Here is a 17,465-nt window from a genome sequence, read left to right on the forward strand (position 1 = left end):
TAATCCCATCCCTTAGGATGCGGAGACAGGAAGATTACCAATAAGAGTGAGGCTGGCCTGGGCTACAGAGTGAGGTCACGTGTCGAGAGACACAAATACACAACAGCAACAACAAAACCCCCAAACAAACAAACAAACAAACAAACACAAAATCAAACAAACAAGAAACAAAAGAGAAAAGGGCCATCCTTTGGTATCTGAGGCCATGAGAACCTTCCTTTCTTCAGTTCAGTTATCATATGGAACTCATGTCCACGTTTGGGGAGATTTTAGATCCTTCCCAAGTATAAAATGAAGAAAGCAACACTTACAGTCATTTATTTATCATTGTCTTTGTTTTGATTTGTGCGTATACACATGTATGTGTGTGTGTGTGTGTGAGCTTGTGTGTACGTGTGTACATGTATGGTATGTGCACTTGCCTGTGAAGGCTAGAGGTTGGCATCAAATGTTCTTCCTGAATTATTTTCCACCTCATTGTTATTTGTGTGTGTGTGTGTGTGTGTGTGTGTGTGTCTACTGGTCTGTATGTGCAGCATATGAATGCAGTGCCATGGAGTCCACAGGAGGACTTCCATCCTCCTGGAACTGGAGTTACGGACAGTTGTGAGTGATTCCAGGTAGTCCTCTGGAAGAGCAGTCAGTGCTCCCAACCACTGAGCCATCTTCTCAGCAGTGTGATTGAAACTTTTGATCTCAAAGCCCACCCTCAGTGACCTGCTTCCTCCTTCAAATCGGCACCACCCAGACCTCCTCAAACATGGCCACTAACTGGGAACAACGGGTTCAAATGTTGGAGCCTGTTGGGGATATTGTCATTCAAGTCTCTCCCTCTCAGCAGTTCGGTCCAGGGGAATAAGCCGTTAACAATTGGTTCCTATTGCACTTTCCAGATCCAAACTTTAATAATAATATTTAGAAATGTACCCTGTGATGTCAGAAGAGATGGCTCATGGGAGACAGGTCAGCCCCTCAGCAAGACTGGGGCATGCTTGGGGCTAACTTTTATTTCAGTCTTATTCAACTAAAAACAAACTTTGGTTTGGAGAGATGGCCCAGTGGGTAAGAGTGCTTGCCTTTCAAACGTGAGGACCTGAGTTCAAATATCCGGTACCTAAAAAAGCCAGGTAGGGTCCTGCCTTTGTCCTACCAATGAACAATGGAGATGGGCAGATCCTGAGGGGTCTTTGGCAAGCTAGCATAGCTGAACATTTAGAAACACTGTCTCAAGAGAAAAGGGTGGAGAGGAGGATAATGGAGGAAGACACTGATATCCTGCTGTGGTCTTCTGTACATGTGCATGTGGGCATTTGCACCTTTACATATTCATGTGTATGCACTGGGCACGCATCACATGTACACATACATACATACAATTTAAAAACAAGTTATGTGTGCTTATTTCTTATGTAAGGACTGAGAACTATATAATGAGCGGTTTATTTTAGAAGTAATTTATTGAGAAAAAAGTATTGGGAGTATAGAAAATACAACATAGCACCACTTTTTAGCAGTCGCATACAGCTCTGTGAATAATATGATTCCCCTACATTTTCCCTACGGTGTCTTTTACCAATAGCAATATATTATTCTGAATGTCCTAACATTTTGTATCTCTACTATGAGGCTTGATAAATGCCATGGCTTTAGAAATTATGTTTATGGTCACACTGTGCATGTGGGCTTTTTGTTGTTGTTGTTGTTGTTAAATTTTTTCATTTATTTTGCATACCAACCGCAATTTCCCCTCCCTTCTCTCTTCCCATTCCCTCCCCCACCTCCTGTCTATCCCCCCATCCACTCCTCCTCCATTCAGAAAGGGGCAGGCCTCCCATGGAAGTCAACAAAGCATGTCATATCACGATGAGGCAGGGCCAAGCTCCTCCCCCCAGCATCAAAGCTGGGTGAGGCATCCCTGCATGGGGAATAGGTTCCAAAAAGCCAGCTCACACACCAGGGATAGGTCCTGATTCCACTGCTAGGGGCCCCACCAAGAGACCAAGCTACCCAACTGTCATCCACATGCAGAGGGGCCTGGGTCGGTCCCATGTAGGCTCCCTAGCGGTTGGTCCAGAGTCCGTGAGCTGCATGTGGGTTTTTTGAGGCAAGTTTCTCTCCTCACATGACACCCACATGTTATTTTTTGTGTTGTTAGTGATGGTGGAATGTTCCGTTAGCTATTATTTCACTTGTGGTGTTTAGTTGCCCAGTGATGCTACACAACTGTAGGACCTGAGAGTTCTGAGCTGGTCTCTTTCCCCTGTTTTCTGACTTATACACCGCTTTGACAACTACTCTCCCAGGTCAGATGTAATCGTGAGTGAACGTTGTGTTGGCACAGACTCCCATAACATTGTAGAGGAGTAAGATGATGGAGGGGACCAACCAGCCTCTTTCCTCCGCTATATTGTGTTATCACAGAACACTGTGACATTTTAGAGATACAAGATGCTCAATGGGACCTAGTGGTCCCTTTCCTTGACTCTGTCACCGAGGAATCTCCGCTAAGGAGGAAGAAAGGATTTTCCTAAGATTAAACTATTGTCCTTAGATGACTGGGTCCCAGGCTCTCCATTCCCTCTGCATCTCTGGGCACCTGGATCTCAGTTCCCTTATATCTCATCTACTATAGATAGTGGTCTGGTGGGTTTGTCCCTAAAAGGGGGGAGGTGTTTTTCATCAGTTTACAGATGTTTTGATGAGAGTACTGGGGTCTTTGTGCCTTTCAAAGGAATTTAGATTCTGTCTGCAGTGTGAGGCTGGGGATAGGCTTATGAATATTCTGGAAGATATGAGACACCTGTATATTAAAGCAGGCTGACCACACTAGCCTTGGAGTTTAAGTATCAGAGACAGGGATACTGGGTGAGGAAAGAGAGGGAGGAGGATGCAGGGGTCATTTCCCTCCTGTTGTTATTCCTTCAGTCGGAGTGACTGAGAAAGTTAGTAAATGGAATGGGGGGGGGGCGCGGGCGGCGCTGAGTGGAATTGCCCAGAATGTGTGTTAACTTCGTGTTACAGAAATACTGCACTTTGCACTCTTTTTGAAACAGCACAGATTATGCACCCAGGACCCACTGGCTGCCAAGGAGACGTGGCAAAATTTGATTTTTGGGGTGTTCTGTGAACCTTTCCCCCTGTGAACCCATACCCTAGTTGGCACCCATGGTTCTCACACTCCATCCATGGCTGGCTTCTGCATTCTTGTCGAAGCTCTTGTTGGTATGCGGTAGGCATGAACCATGATGAAAGCATCCCCTGATCAGGTGCTGCTGAAGCCTCTGCTATCCCTGGCCGACTTGGGCAGATGTCCACAGAGTCTCTAGAGTTAATAAGGAAGGGCAAATCTCCAGTTGGAAAGCTGGAGTGGAGAAGACCTGGGAAACAAGAGAAGTAGATTCTGTGTGTGCCCGCCAATCCCATTTCTTCATGGCTCAGTGGTGCATCGTTCTTAGGAAAATCTTTTTACTTCTTAGAGTGAAAATATGGTCAACCCACCGAAAACATAATGCAAGTGTTTCTTGGTGCATCCAATGTTTATCGCTCATGGTGGTGGTTAGGGTTTGTAGTTTGTTTTTTTTTCTTTGTCTTTTCCCCTTACCCCTTTCCCATTCAGCATTTTAGCAGTTGGGGGAAGCCAGACAAAGGATTTTAAATGCACAAAATAAAATTCATACACTGTAAAAGAAGCCAATTATATTGACACGCATTTATCAAAATACTTAAAAAGCCTTTGCTAGATGGTGTTTGTGCTTGGCTGGCGCATTTAACAGCACACTCTTATTGTTCTAATTGCCATGCTTTCCTGAACCAAATGATATTTTTCAAGTTACCTGATGCAACTGTAAGTGATGTGAAAATGTGGTGTTTTCGTTTTTTTTTTTTTTAAAACATTTATTTAGAGTGTGTGTGTGTGTGTGTGTGATGTTATCAGCTGTGGTGGTAAGCAGCTTTACCTACCCAGCTGTCTTCCAGCTCTGTGTGTTGTTTTTTGATGGTGATTCCTGCAGATAGTGTTGGTAGTGTGTTTTGTGATCTCGCTTCACAACAGAAGGAGATGCAAATTCCTGTTAGAAGTTAATGAGATCTTTCTCCTGTCTGAATTCATGGACCTTCTGCCAGACGATAACCCAGGATAAAGACGATAATACTGAGTGTGCGTGCTGGCTTGCTCAGAGCCTGGCAATGGCGACCTAATGTTATGGAAAACCTTTATAACAGAGATATCTCTCTGAAATGGAAGTGACTCTTCTGTGAAGTGCTCCTTGCTGTACGCTCTACCAGGCGTTGAGCAACAGATTGGTAAAGCCAACCATCATGGTGTGTAGACTCTTGAGTGTGCCCAGTAGTAGAAGAAACGAATGTCAGACTGCAGAATAGACAGAGAATTGCTTAGTTGCCTAGGTGATAAATACTCTGTAGTTCTGTGAGGGCGAATCACGAGGGGTCTGGGGTGGGCTGTGGAGGTTAGGGAAGGCTTCCTTAAAGGAGTCATTGTCTCCAGTACTTCAGGGTGCCTGGGTTTGTGCAGGCTGTGGGACCCCTGCATACAGCCAGCTATTGTGGGTGAAGTGTGCCCAGGGCTGTGTGCTGAGATTGGCAGACAGATTCACCTGGCATTTTCCATAGTAGTGTCGCTCATCCTGAAGGAACAGGCATCTTTACCTTTCAGTTAGAGAGCAGGTATTATTTAGTACTTTAGTAGATGGAGCCCTAAAAGCTTTAGAGATTCATATCGATTACCAGGGGCTAAAAAATTAATTGCCAAAAAAAAAAAAAAAAAAAAGGTGGTGGTGGGTGGAGAGAATAGATTGCAAAATTTGTAACAAACTCTCTTGCCAGAGTGAGAGACTCAGGGAAAAAGTATTTGTATTCGTAAGTTATTTAATATTTTTTTTGCTCGGTCAGATCTCCTCTGGCTTGATTGTATGGGAAACCCAAGGTGTCAGGAGAGAGAGGTGTCGGGAGGTGCTTGGCTTTCTGTTTGCTGAACCCTTAGAGCTGTGGTGTTTGTAGAAATGCATGCTTTGCTGGCCTAGGCAGATAAGGGCTGTCGCACATCTGGGTTTTTAAGGCGACAGGCTCCATGCCTGGCAGAGGCTCTGAGCTGCACACTGGGATTGGGCTCTGCTCAGAGGCAGGAATGTGACCAATCTGGTCGGGGCAGTTGGGGAGGGACTCATCTCTCCTCACTCCCATATACTTTGGCCCTGTTTTTCCGATTTGGACTTCATCAAAGCAAGGTCTCCAGCCGAGGGGGGATGCATATCTCCCTGACTTCACAGGCCATGTACCGCTGGTTTGGGAATTGAAACCACATTTGGAAGGCATGCTGAGCCCAGGAGAAATGGAAGTGACATCCGAGTCCACAGATGGATCCAGCAGAGAGTCACAGGCAGGTAAAGAAGACTCACCCAGAGCAGTGCGGTTACTTGGGACATTTTTGTTCATAGAAAGTAAACTAAGGCACGATGCAGTCCGACAAAAAACTGGTATGAAAACTGTTGATGAACAGATCGTAAATGATTTTGGATTTTGAGTGACCGGACAGTGTTTCAAACAAACATTTCTGCAATGTTGTTTTGAAATGTGTCAGTTTTAAAGGAAGGATTTGACAATGTCAGTTATTGAAGATATTTTAGAACAGTGTTTCAGTCAGTTGACCAGGCTTGCTGTCCCCTGGTGTGCCTCTTACCGCCTGCCAGGTGAATGTGTGGAGAGATTAGGCTCAATGTCTAGTCTACTGATGGTTTAAAAAAAAAAAAAAAAAAAAGGTCTATCCTTCTCTGAGATGGAAGGTTTGTCCAAAAGTATCCGTTGTGTGGAAATCATGTTGGGGTAATGATCTTGCTGCCCATCTCCCAAATCATAAATGGGCAAAGGGGCTTAACTGCGACACTAAGTCTCCAACAAGGGCGTCTTGAATAAGCACCCATTTAACCTGTCTATTTCTTCCCTGGATTGTTTTCTTACTGAGTTATTTAATCTCTGCTGGCGCTGGCGCTGGCGCTGTTTGGAGATGGGCTGCTTGGAAACAAATAGAGCAGGATACCTGCTTAGAAGCTTTGGAGGAGAAGCCGGGTGCCGTGTGCTAAGAGGCAGGTTAGGGAGGTCTGTTAGGTACCGGGGCTTGGGGGGCAGCGGTCAGGAGGGGCACAGATTAGGAAGAGGTAAATGTCAGAGTGCTGCTGCTCGCTGGGTGTGTGTGTGTGTGTGTGTGTGTGTGTGTGTGTGTGTGTGTGTGTGTGTGTGATCATGGAATGAACGTTTCCCAAAGACTGAGATTTTGAGAGGGCAAAGAAGAGTCTAGAAGAGAAGAATACCGGGCCTATGGGAAAGTTCGGGTCAGGGCACATCTTCGGTGAAGCGAATGTGAGCATGAATCACGTGGTGAGCTGATGGCTTCGGGTCGGTAATGTGCCTGCTCTCTCTGCCCACTGCTCCATCCGGCCACAGGGGTGGGCCTTCGGCTCCGTGGTTAGTGCTCTCTCTCCTCCTCTGTGTGGTATGCTGATCCTCAGCCCTTGGCTGGCTGTCTCTCCTCTTTCTGGGATTGGGTGTTGAGCCTCTGTCCTGACTCCCAGCCAGCAGAATTCCGTGTAATCCTGGCTGCCCTCATCTACCTGTTGGATGGCTTCAGGCGATTGCCGCCATTGCTAATTGTGATGTTTACTTCCCACTGGGCCCTTCCAGATCTTATTCCCCATTGTGCTCTCGGTGCTCTGGAGAGTGCCTGTCCTCAGGATGACACATCCCAGGGGTGAAGGAGTGAGAGATGTCACCCAAGAAGCCAAAGCACTTGTAATGAACCGTTACTTCTGTTTAGTCCTTGAAATTAGAGGCCCTTCTGACCTAGGCACTTAGGATTTCCTCTGTCTATTCTTATTCGGGGTCTTTGGGTGTGACCTCAGAGGAGTTATTTCGCAGGGAACAATTTGAAAAGGAAAGCTAAGTCTTAAAAAATTCAAATGCAGGGGGAAGGGAGAAATATAGTGTGCAATAGTTGTTATAAACGAAAGGGGAAATTCACAGTTTATAAGGGGTGAGTATCTTTAGATACAATCATGCTTTCTAATATTTTATAGTTACTTTTCACATACTATTTAGTTTTCTGATGTGTCCTGATGATGTCGATGAATTATTCTTATCTGTGCTCTGAACACTGTATTCATATAATTAATATCATTATAATTCAACCTACTTAAACCCTTTAAATTACATAGTCAGTGGTCATGTTCTCACACTGATAGAATTATTTTATCCCAGTAACACACATCTGTGGGCTCAATTCCATCATCATTGTTCTCCACTATTTCCGTCATTTTCCCTTCCTTCCTTCCTTCCTTCCTTCCTTCCTTCCTTCCTTCCTTCCTTCCTTCCTTCCTTCCTTCCTTCCTCCCTCCCTCCCTCCCTCCCTCCCTCCCTCCCTCCCTCCCTCCCTCTCTCTCTCCCTCCCTCCCTTCCTTTTGTATTTTGAGGCCAGCTCTTCTTTCTGTATAGCTCAGGCTGAGTTCACTATATTCCTACGTTGGCCTTCATTTGTGACTGCCTCACCGTCCCAAGTACTGTAGTTACAGACCCATGCTACCCCATCCAGCTTTGTCGGTTTTTATATCTCACCCAACACATTCGTTTCTACAGTGTTTTATTCACGTCCATATTTTCCTTACTACATATGTCATGCACAGCTCAAGACATTGTTCCGTAGCGTGGAATCAGACTACAGAACCAACATTATTCTATATGTCCTAAAGTGGGAGGTGGAAAACGTTCTGTCCCACGGCATAGCGAAGGAAAGGAACAACTAAAAGTAGATTGCTTAGTGATTGTGATGTTGTCACTTGGCTTTTTTTCTGATGCGAGTGTCCCTGCGTGGAAGTGTCAACCCACAGTCCCCAGGGAGAGTCTGCTTCCCATCATGCCTCTTGTCCCTGGTATCTGATTCTCAGTTTTGCTTCTCTTTTTGGGAAAATGGAAAAACAAATAAAAAGCCATCCAGGAGCCTAAAATATTTTTTATTAATTGTTTGAGAATTTCATTCAGTGTGTTTTGATGATTTTCCTCATCCCAACCCCTCCCAGATCCACTCCACTTCCTGACTCCTCCAGCTTCTTGCTCTCCAAGAAGACATCTACCTACTACCTTGGGGATGAGGTTTTGGCTCTCTTTATTTACGAAAAGAGTTTCCTGCCTGCCTCTTTGTCTCAGTCCCCATTCACTCACTCATGAGGTACCAATGTATTGCCTAGCTCGTGTGTGCCAGCCCCGAGGCCTTAAAGATGGGTACAATGACGAGCGCTTCCATTGTTTTACGTTGAGTGTGTCTCAAGCAGGCTCCCAGAGAGAAGTTACATTGTGGTCTGTTTGGTGTGGCTGGAGAATGGTGATGATTTTCTCTTCTGACGTCGTTGCCTAATGTTAGGTTTCTGTGCTTGGCCCTTTGCCCTGCCAAGGTTAAAGGCATTTTGAGGCTTTCTGTTTCCCCAGAACCATGCACCTGTTGCTGACTATTCTGCAATATGAAATCCACAGCCTGGAGTCACTTTCTTTCGCTTCCTTTTTCTCCCCCCTCCCCTCTTTCAAGTGCAGTCATGGGGTGGGGGTAGGTTTGGGGATGTCAGAGAGTGACTTGGAGAGTAGCCAACCTCACCGGTCCCTCGGGTCTGTGATTTCGGTGCATTCATTGAAAGTCACATCTCAGTGGCCTTGTGAGTCCATGGCATGTATTTGTGTGTGCCAGAGTTCAGGACTGGCGTGAGGTGGCTCTGGCTCTGGCAGCTGCTGCTGCTACCTGACACCTGGAACCGTAGTGCTTTGAGGAACGCGTATTTCCTCTTGGCATCAAATGTGTTTTGGCTGTGACTGTGAGGAAAAGGAAGTATTGTATAGTATCATTTACTTTCATAAAAATAGCTTTGAACTCTCCCGGGCTTCCTGTGGGTCCGGTCAGTGCCTTTGGAGCCAGGGAGCTGCCTCAGAGGGCACCCGCTCCAGCAGAAGGAAACTGTATTGGGCTGGGCCACAATCTAAGTCCAGAGAGCACTTGCAGGATGAGTTTGGTGTTTTCCTTGCTGTCATGGAATGTCAGTTACCTCATCTTCCAAGTAGGGACTTAGAATTGTGACATGGTGTAACCTGTAAGAGTGCCACGGGCATCGATGGCAGCCAGTGTGAATGAACCATGAAGGCCAGCGATCTCCCCAAGTGGATACTGACTGGATTACGTGCCGAGGCCTGAACGCGAACATGTGTTGCTGTAGCTTGCCACTGAATTGGCATCCAGCTGGAAGTTACTCGAGCCCAATATTGCTAATTTAAAAACCAGCTTTGTTATATTTATCATACTTACACTTCTGTGGCTAGGCAGTCTTGGCTAGGGAGTACCCAAGGATACTCCCCAGAGGACAAGGCTTCTCTGACAAAGGTTATAGACTGGCCAGCTTGGGAATGGCTTGCTAACTGTAGAGGTTGCCCCTGGACCCGGAGGGCCTGGAGCTGTGTTTCTACGTGACATTGTTTCTGAGCTCACTCCTCTAACCTGCCTCCCTTTTTGTGCTGAAGAACACTGCAATCACAGGCAGAGCTCGTTCCAATCTGCCTCTCTCGGGCCCCGCCTTTCCTTGTTTCTTTGGCATGCTCTGGCCAGCCGCAGGACTTGAACTGATCCTTGGCGTGGAGACACAGCCGGGGCCATAGTATCAGCAGCTTGCCTGTTGAATCACTTGGCTGGCCCAGGGGCCAGCTTTTTCAGGGCTGTAGAGTACTCCCGCCTGAATCTATCTGTCAGAGGATGGGCCCACGCCACCTGGACACTGGGAACCTGTTGCTGCTGAGTGTCCGTCCTGACTTGGAGATGATGCGGGGAGAAGGAACGTTTGTCCTTTCTGTCCCTCATGATGGTTCTTTCCTGTGACTCTTCCACATTAAGTTAGAAACGGTGAAGCCACAGGCTGGGATGATAGTCAGCAAAGTGCTTGCTGTGATGGAGTCCCGAGTTTAATTCCCTGAAATCATGTGAAAAAAAAACCTTGAGTGTACTGACATGCACTTGTAATCTCAGTGTGGGGGAGACAGAGGCCAGAGGATCCTTGGGGCTCACTGGCCAGGTAGCCTAGACAAATTGGCCAGTAAGAGGCCCTTTCTCAAACAAACAAACAAACAAACAAACAAGCAAAACAACAACAAAAAAAACGAGGGAAGACACTAGAGGTTGACCTCTGACCTCTACAAGCACATGTAGCCATGCACATTTACACACACACACACACACACACACACACACACACACACACACACACACACTACCGAGTGGCAAATGCCTCCAGTTCTTTTCTCAGGGTTGGTTCTGTCTAGTTATTACCTGGCTTTTCCACTTTCTCCACAGTTCTGGCTCTCACTGTCATAAATAGATGCTTATCTCACTCTCAGTGGAGAGAGATGACACACGAGACTCTGAGTGGGTGGTGTGTCCATGTTTGGACGAGATGTCTGTGCGTTAGCAGCTGCGGGCTGGATCTGCAGATGACTCACATGCGTTAATCCCTGTATCTTCTGAAGAGAGAGTCCCCTCACACTGGCCTGAGGATATTTGCTGAGGGAGAGAACCGGAGTCCTGTGGTCAGGGTTGAAATGCAGACAAGTGTGTCTGGCGTACTGGAGTAGGTGGTGCCATGGAAGCCGGTCTGTAAACAGGGATAGTGTTGCCTTTTAGAGGGGACAGCTGATAGGGCTGGGACACCGAGCCACACGTGAGTGTTTGCACAGGCAGTCTGAGATGGTGACAGCAGTTAGGAACTAGGGAAATCAGTACCTTTGGGTGCAGGGAGTCAGTGGGAAGACACGCAGTGACGGGGGATCATGGGGCAGGGTTCTGAGCAACCCTGTCTGAACCCGTAGGCTGGTGGGCACCATTTGGGTATTTTTCCCATTGGATTTTGCTATTGATGGCAGTAAAATAAAACCTCTTGGATATCTTCTTCATACCTTACCATAAAGCTTGATCATTCTAGAACCCTCTAGAGATTGGTCAAGTTTTCTTCATAATGCCAACAAATGTACTTAAAGAGAAGTCGCTTACTGTGCTCCACAATCTGCAGGTTGCTTGCAGATTTTTGTTTGTTTGTTTGTTTTTGTTTTTGTTTTTGTTTTTCAAGACAGGGTTTCTCTGTGTAGCTTTGGAGCCTCTCCTGGAACTCACTCTGTAGCCCAGGCTGGCCGTGAACTCACAGAGATCCGCCTGCCTCTGCCTTCCAAGTGCTGGGATTAAAGGAGTGCACCACCACCCAGCTTGCTTGCAGATTTCTAAAACACAACATGTAATGCTAGATGTTCTGGCACATGCCTGGAATCTCAGCACTGGGAGGTTAAGGCAAGAGGATTGATTGTCAAGTTTGACTGTAGCTTGGTCTCCAGAGTGAGACTCTATCTCAAAGAAACCCAAGCTGGGATTGGAGGGATGGCTCAGCAGTCAAGAGCATGTACTCCACTTTCAGAGGATCTGGGTTCGGTTCCCAGCACCATGGTGAACAGCTCACAACTGCCTGCAACCCAGCTCCAGGGGAATCTGGCTTCTGGCCTCTGTGGGCATCTGCACTTATGTGCACACACCTTCCACCCACCCACCCATATACAAACAAATCTTTGATGGGGGACCAACTAAACTAAATCAAACAAAAATAAAAATCAAAACAAAACTATGTAGATAGTTCAGAAAAATCAACTCTCCTTTCCTTTTTTGAACATAGTATTTGTAATTTCCTCTTTCTTTTTCAGTTTGTGGTTGGTTTATCTTTGGCTGTCTTTGTAAGTCACTGTTCTTGCCACCCTTTAGAGCCTAGGCAATGGCCTTCCTTCCTGCCATTAGGGAAGGTGCCTCTAGTGGGAGGAGCTTTCCCAGTGACTCCAGCTCTAAGCAGTCAGCCATGCTGGACTTCTCCCATGGCTCTGGCAGGCCCATCCTGCTTCTGCAAGGCATTTCTCTCACTTGGCATCCTGGAGTGTGGGTCTGTTCTGCCGCAGATCCCGGTGGGCTACTGATTGTCTCACTGTCATGGGTGAAAACAGTCACCACTTATACAGGAAAGCAATATTGGCCAGAGAGAAGCAAGCCTGCTTCTTATACAGACATGCACACCCTGCTGTGAGAGGAGGGCCTGGGGCCTTAGAGCCCTGAGCTTGCCCTCAAGGCTTCACAGCTGTGATGCTCACTTCCTTTCCTCCTCACTGAAGGATGTGGTAGGTTTGTTTCTCTCGCTCCTGATACTTCTCTGTGACTCTCCTAATCATGAGAAAAGTCATCATTTTCATCTCAAACATGACTCCTAGGAGTCTCCCCTCACTTCATTATTCCAAGTTAGTGTCCTTACCATTCAAAACGCAACTAATTCTTCAAGCACACGGGGGTGGGCATGTTTCTTAGCCTCTGTGTGGTTGGGGATAATTTCTTACCTTTCAAAGTGGCGTGTGGATTTGACTCTCTGTAGCTTGGTTTTGCCAATAATGTCCTTTAATTCCATTACTATACTAATATGGTAATAAAGGCATGATTTTAGATTTTATTTATATCTTCGGTGCTTTGGAAAAATAATCTGATGAGAAGTTACTCCGCCCGTGAAATACCATCCTTGGCTTTGCTTTTTTTGGGTTTGCTTATTTTTACAAGAGTTTTTCCTGGCGTTGACTTTTTTGTAGTTGAATCACATCAACAATAATATGAACATTCTTATCATGTGTTGTTAACATCGTGTGAAGAATTCTTTTCTTGTTAACTTAGGGTTTTGCTAATAATCTTTAATGAGATTAAGAGCCAAGATAGAATTTCATGGTTAGACAAGAATGAATTAAGGAGACCCTGGAATGTCTTTTGAGTATTCGGAAAAGTACTGTTTCTTTTGGGTTCTACGTAAGTGGATTCAGCTGGCTGTGATTCAAAAATATGTGGGATAAAATTGCCTCCATAGTGAACATGTACAGACATTTTTTTCAGGATGTTGATTCTTAAATAAGATAGAGTTAGGACTTCTTACATTGTTACTGTGGTAGTTATTTTTAGTACTCTAGAGATGATTTAACGTCTGACAATGGGTGTGGGGGGTATATGTGAATATTATGGCATCTTCTGTAAGGGACTTGACTCTGGATTTTGGTAGATGCAGGCAGGCCTACAACCAGTTCCTTCCAGGTTCGAAGAGAACTGTGTCCTCAATAGCACTACTCTGATGAAAAACCATCAAAGGGAAGTCTGACGATGTGGCTCATTGACAAAGCACTTGGCTAGCATGCTCAAGGCCCCAGGTTCCACTCCTAGTCCCACAAGGGGAAAAAAATGCTACTTAGGTTGTGAGACTCTTCAAGACAGAGTAAGTCTCTTCCATGTTTGTATTCCTGGGTGTAAGGGATGTAGATTGGCTAGCAGAGCCAAGGATGTGGTTCAGATTGTGGGGTGGGTGAACCTGGTGGAGACTGGAGTCCATTTTTACACGGGAAGCTTGGGCTATGCAGTTGTGAATACTGTAGGAAGACCATTTGGGAGCTCCATGGGAGGGAGAGATAGAGGGGAGACAATGTGGTGGCTGGGCCAGCTTTGCAGGTGTGTTGCGCTGAGAGACCAGGTAAACAGAAATGTGGGAAGGGTGTGGGGGGGGGGCTTGGTGAGGCTGTGGACTTCTTGGGTACGGGGTCACAATCCTTCCTCTGCAGCTGTAATATTTCCCTTGTAATGCATTTGAAATTAGACCCGAGCTTGACCAAAACTCGGTGGGGGAAACTTAACCCAATCTTGTGGGATTCTTTCAAAATCCTTTCTAATTCTACTCACCACTCGTAAGGCCTGTCTGCTGCTGAATGAATGGGTTTATTTTGAGGGCATAACCCTGGACCTTGCTTCCTTTTGTTTTCGATGTATAGTTTTTCTCCGGGGGGAGGAGTTCTCATTGGCAACCCTTTGGTTAATGCAGGTGGGGACAGGGACCGTGAAACTCTGTTGACAAGTGGACAGATGAATCCAGGGGCGAAGACCTGGAGAGGGCTGAGTGCCAGCATTTAATGATGACACCAGCTCATTAGCACGAGGCAAAGCAGAACTTCGGGTGGGGATCAGACAGTCATAGATAGGGCATGGTTTATTGATTCTTTGTTTATACGTGGGATCTTTGATGGAATCATGGACCAGAAACAGGACAGATGGGGAAATCTGCATCAGATCTGTAGACTTGTTTGCATCAACCCTTAACCCCTGGTTCCCATCATTACACCCTGGTTAGGTAAGATATTCACATTTTGGGAGGCGACCTGAGTGCATTTTATATGCTATTTTTGCAACTTGGTTTTTGTAAGCCTAAGATTATTTCAAGACAGAAAGTTTATAAGGGTATGAGGCAAAAAACGGTCATCAGATTATTTCAAGATGGAAAGGCTAGACAGAAGTGAGAAGACTCCACATCAGAGAGCAGTATCCTGTCCACTGCTGTTAAGTGGAGAATGTCTCTCAGCAAGGGGGCTGGTTGTCTTAGGAAACTGGAATTCTGCAAATTCAAGTCAGGTGTTATTTCAAAGTTGGAGGGCCACATCCTGCCCAACCTCTTTCTTTCCCTGATATGAGAAAAAACACGAAAGCGTGGCTTCGGCTTAAGTGCCTGCAGTAAAGAAAAGAGTTGGTGGCCAAGGACGGCATTGTGCAGAGTCGGCAGGAGGCGGGCGAGCCAGGCTCCTCCCCCTTGGTCTCCCTGGTGTTGGGGTGTGGTTTGGCACTAGCTCTTACCTGCTGCTTGGCACTGTCAGGTGTGTGGGTTCATTAGTTTGGACTGACAGTTATAATATGAGGGTTGGCCCAGAGCAGGATAAAGAAACTGTACCTTCCGTGGCCCTGGGCTTGAAGGGATGTGTGTGTGTGTGTTTATATTTATGCATATTTATATATATGTTTGTATATGTGTATATGTGTGTGCGTTTGCATATATGTATCTGTATATATGTCTGTGTTTATGTTTGTGTATTTGTGTATACTTATGTGTGTAGGCTTATATATGTGTATATGCTTGTGTATAGTCTGTGTTTATGTTTGTGTATTTGTGCATACTTATGTGTGTTTATATATGTGTATATGTCTGTGTTTGTATATTTGTGCATACTTATGTGTGTTTATATATGTGTATATGCTTGTGTATAGTCTGTGTTTATGTTTGTGTATTTGTGCACACTTATGTGTGTTTATATACGTGTATATGTCTGTGTTTGTATATTTGTGCATACTTATGTGTGTTTATATATGTGCATATGTTTGTGTGTGTATTCATGTGTGTTATGATGCTGGATATGTTCTTCTACAGAGGATCAATGTCTGAATATCTTTACTTGTCTCTCTCTGCTACACCCCCTGTGTTTCGGCTGGTTCTATATTTTATTTCCACGCCGTTCCTGTCCTTCCCTCCTGTTGAGAACGGACCTAGGTGGGCTGCCAAAAGCGGGTGGTGTGTACCACATTTGATTACAGCTGTCTCAACATCAGATTGCGTAAGAAAGTGCATACACTGGACAGGTACTTTTGACGGAAATGGCCTGTTGATTTCACACAAGCTAGGAATGAGGCCACGGTGTAATCTAGCAGAAAAAACATCGGTGAGGAGCAGATGTCCACAGTCCGGAGGAGTTTTCAGAAAGGGCCTCCAGTGGGAGATTTTTAGGAGTTCCTTCTGCCGACTTTGGTAAACTGATGGTAGTATCTTCTCTTCGCACTCCCCCAGGGTTTGGGGCAGCCATGATGCTTTGCCTAATGTGTGTTCCATGCCTCACTGGCCCTGCAGAGAAGCTGGTGTGAAGCCTTTCCTGCTTTTGATCTTTGATGACGTTTCTGCTTAGCCCAGTGAGATTGTTTTAGAAATTTCCCACAGTGGAAAGTTCTCTTGGACATATGAAAGTTCAGTGGTCACTTGCAGAGTCAGTTGTGTGCCAAGAAATAACTAAAACAATGGATTACGTAGTGCAGCCTCGGGACATGGAAAATTTTAAAAGATGTATGATTCGTGTCATTAATACAGGTTGCGAGGCTTGAGGACTTGCTTTGGAAAACAAAGAAAAATGGCATTCTTCTTCTTTTAAAATTATTTCTTTCTTTGGAGCAAAGAATTATTTTTATTTTGTATTATGATTATTTTGCCTGTATGCAAGTATGTACCCCATGTGCATGCATTGTGTGTGGAGGACAGAAGAGGGTGTTGGCTCTGTTGGAACTGGAATTTTGGTGGTTGTGAGCGGCCATGTGGGTGTTTGTAACTTAACTTGGTCCTCTGTAAGAGCAGTAAGTGCTCTTAACCACTAAGCCATCTCTCCAGCCCCCAGTTTTAGTTTATGTTTTAAGCCACGGCCTTGTGGTATTATTCTCTTTATATGGATTTTGTTCTGTTTCGTTTTTATGAGGGAGGGTTAAAAATTACATTCTGAAGTAGGATGTTACTGAAAGAGGTAACTGATATTGTCCTACATAGATTTGTTCAGACATGATAAGGTTTGGAAAAATGATCAGGCCTTTGAATCAGACTTCTTTTTGGCTAGTCTTCTCCTAGGCCAATGCTTTCTATAGGGAAAGGTAATTTCTTGTTACTGTCTGGATCTGGACTTGGCATGATGGCTCAGCAGGCAATGAGGCTTGCTTCCTGGCCTGGCAACCTGAGTTCAAGTCTGAGGCCCCACTCCTGAAGGTTTCCCTGTGACCTCCACAAGACGTGGCTTGACACATGCCCCTCTCACATCAATAAATGTTACAAAAGATCTTTTTGATTTTTTTCCTTTTTCTAAGAATAACTATACACTATAACTTTGCTTACCAAAGCCTGCCATCATTGTGTCTACGTCTGCCTAAAAAGACAAAGTGTAGCAAGCGGGAAGCCACACAACTATGGCCGTAAAGGTGATGGGATTCACGGGTCGGGCTTGGAAAACCATTCCTGTTGAAGACGGATGCCTCTGGATCCTCTTTCCGTTCTGCTTACACGAGGGGCATGCTTCAGTTCTCGTTTGTTACTTTGACTGCTTAGCTCTGCCTATGGGAACAGAGACGTTTTGGTTTACTGATCAACAGTGACTAGCCATAGCCACTGTGGACCAATGGCGAGAATGTAAGAAGGTGCAGCCATTTTTGAAAATTTTTGTGACCGTCCTGCAGTCCATTTATTATAAAGCTCCTTTGTGATTCTACTCCCGGGGACTTATATGTCTCCAAGAGAAATGAAAATGTGTCCATATAAATCATTTCCGTGTGGATGTTTAGAGCCGAATAATAGGCCAACGGTGGAACCGATGCAGTTGTCTGTGAACTGATGAATGTGACGTGCTTTATCCATGCAGTATAGAATGTCAGCTGCCTCAAAAGATAAAATACTGATATATGCTACAGTTTGGGAAAATGCTAGCTAGAAGAAGCCAGACACAAAGCATCAACTTCTGTTGACTGCATGGATACGAAGTGTCTA

The 17,465-nt window shown here is 45.4% G+C and overlaps 1 protein-coding gene across 4 annotated transcripts in view; it reads left to right on the top strand.

Moving 5' to 3' along the window:
- The window catches only part of Utrn (utrophin), a 507,746-nt gene that overhangs the window by 45,596 nt on the left and 444,685 nt on the right, over positions 1-17,465 (top strand). Inside the window, exon 1 of one of the 4 annotated variants that reach the window (XM_076552749.1) lies at positions 5,208-5,399. The exons of the other annotated variants lie outside the window; for them this stretch is intronic. Within the exon in view, the coding sequence (XP_076408864.1) occupies positions 5,330-5,399 (70 nt within the window). The 5' untranslated portion in view covers positions 5,208-5,329. Of the gene's footprint in view, positions 1-5,207; positions 5,400-17,465 lie in introns of those variants that run through there. 4 annotated transcript variants of the gene reach the window in all.

The sequence above is a fragment of the Peromyscus maniculatus genome, chromosome 16, assembly GCF_049852395.1.
Source record: "Peromyscus maniculatus bairdii isolate BWxNUB_F1_BW_parent chromosome 16, HU_Pman_BW_mat_3.1, whole genome shotgun sequence".
Taxonomy (NCBI): Eukaryota; Metazoa; Chordata; class Mammalia; order Rodentia; family Cricetidae; genus Peromyscus; species Peromyscus maniculatus.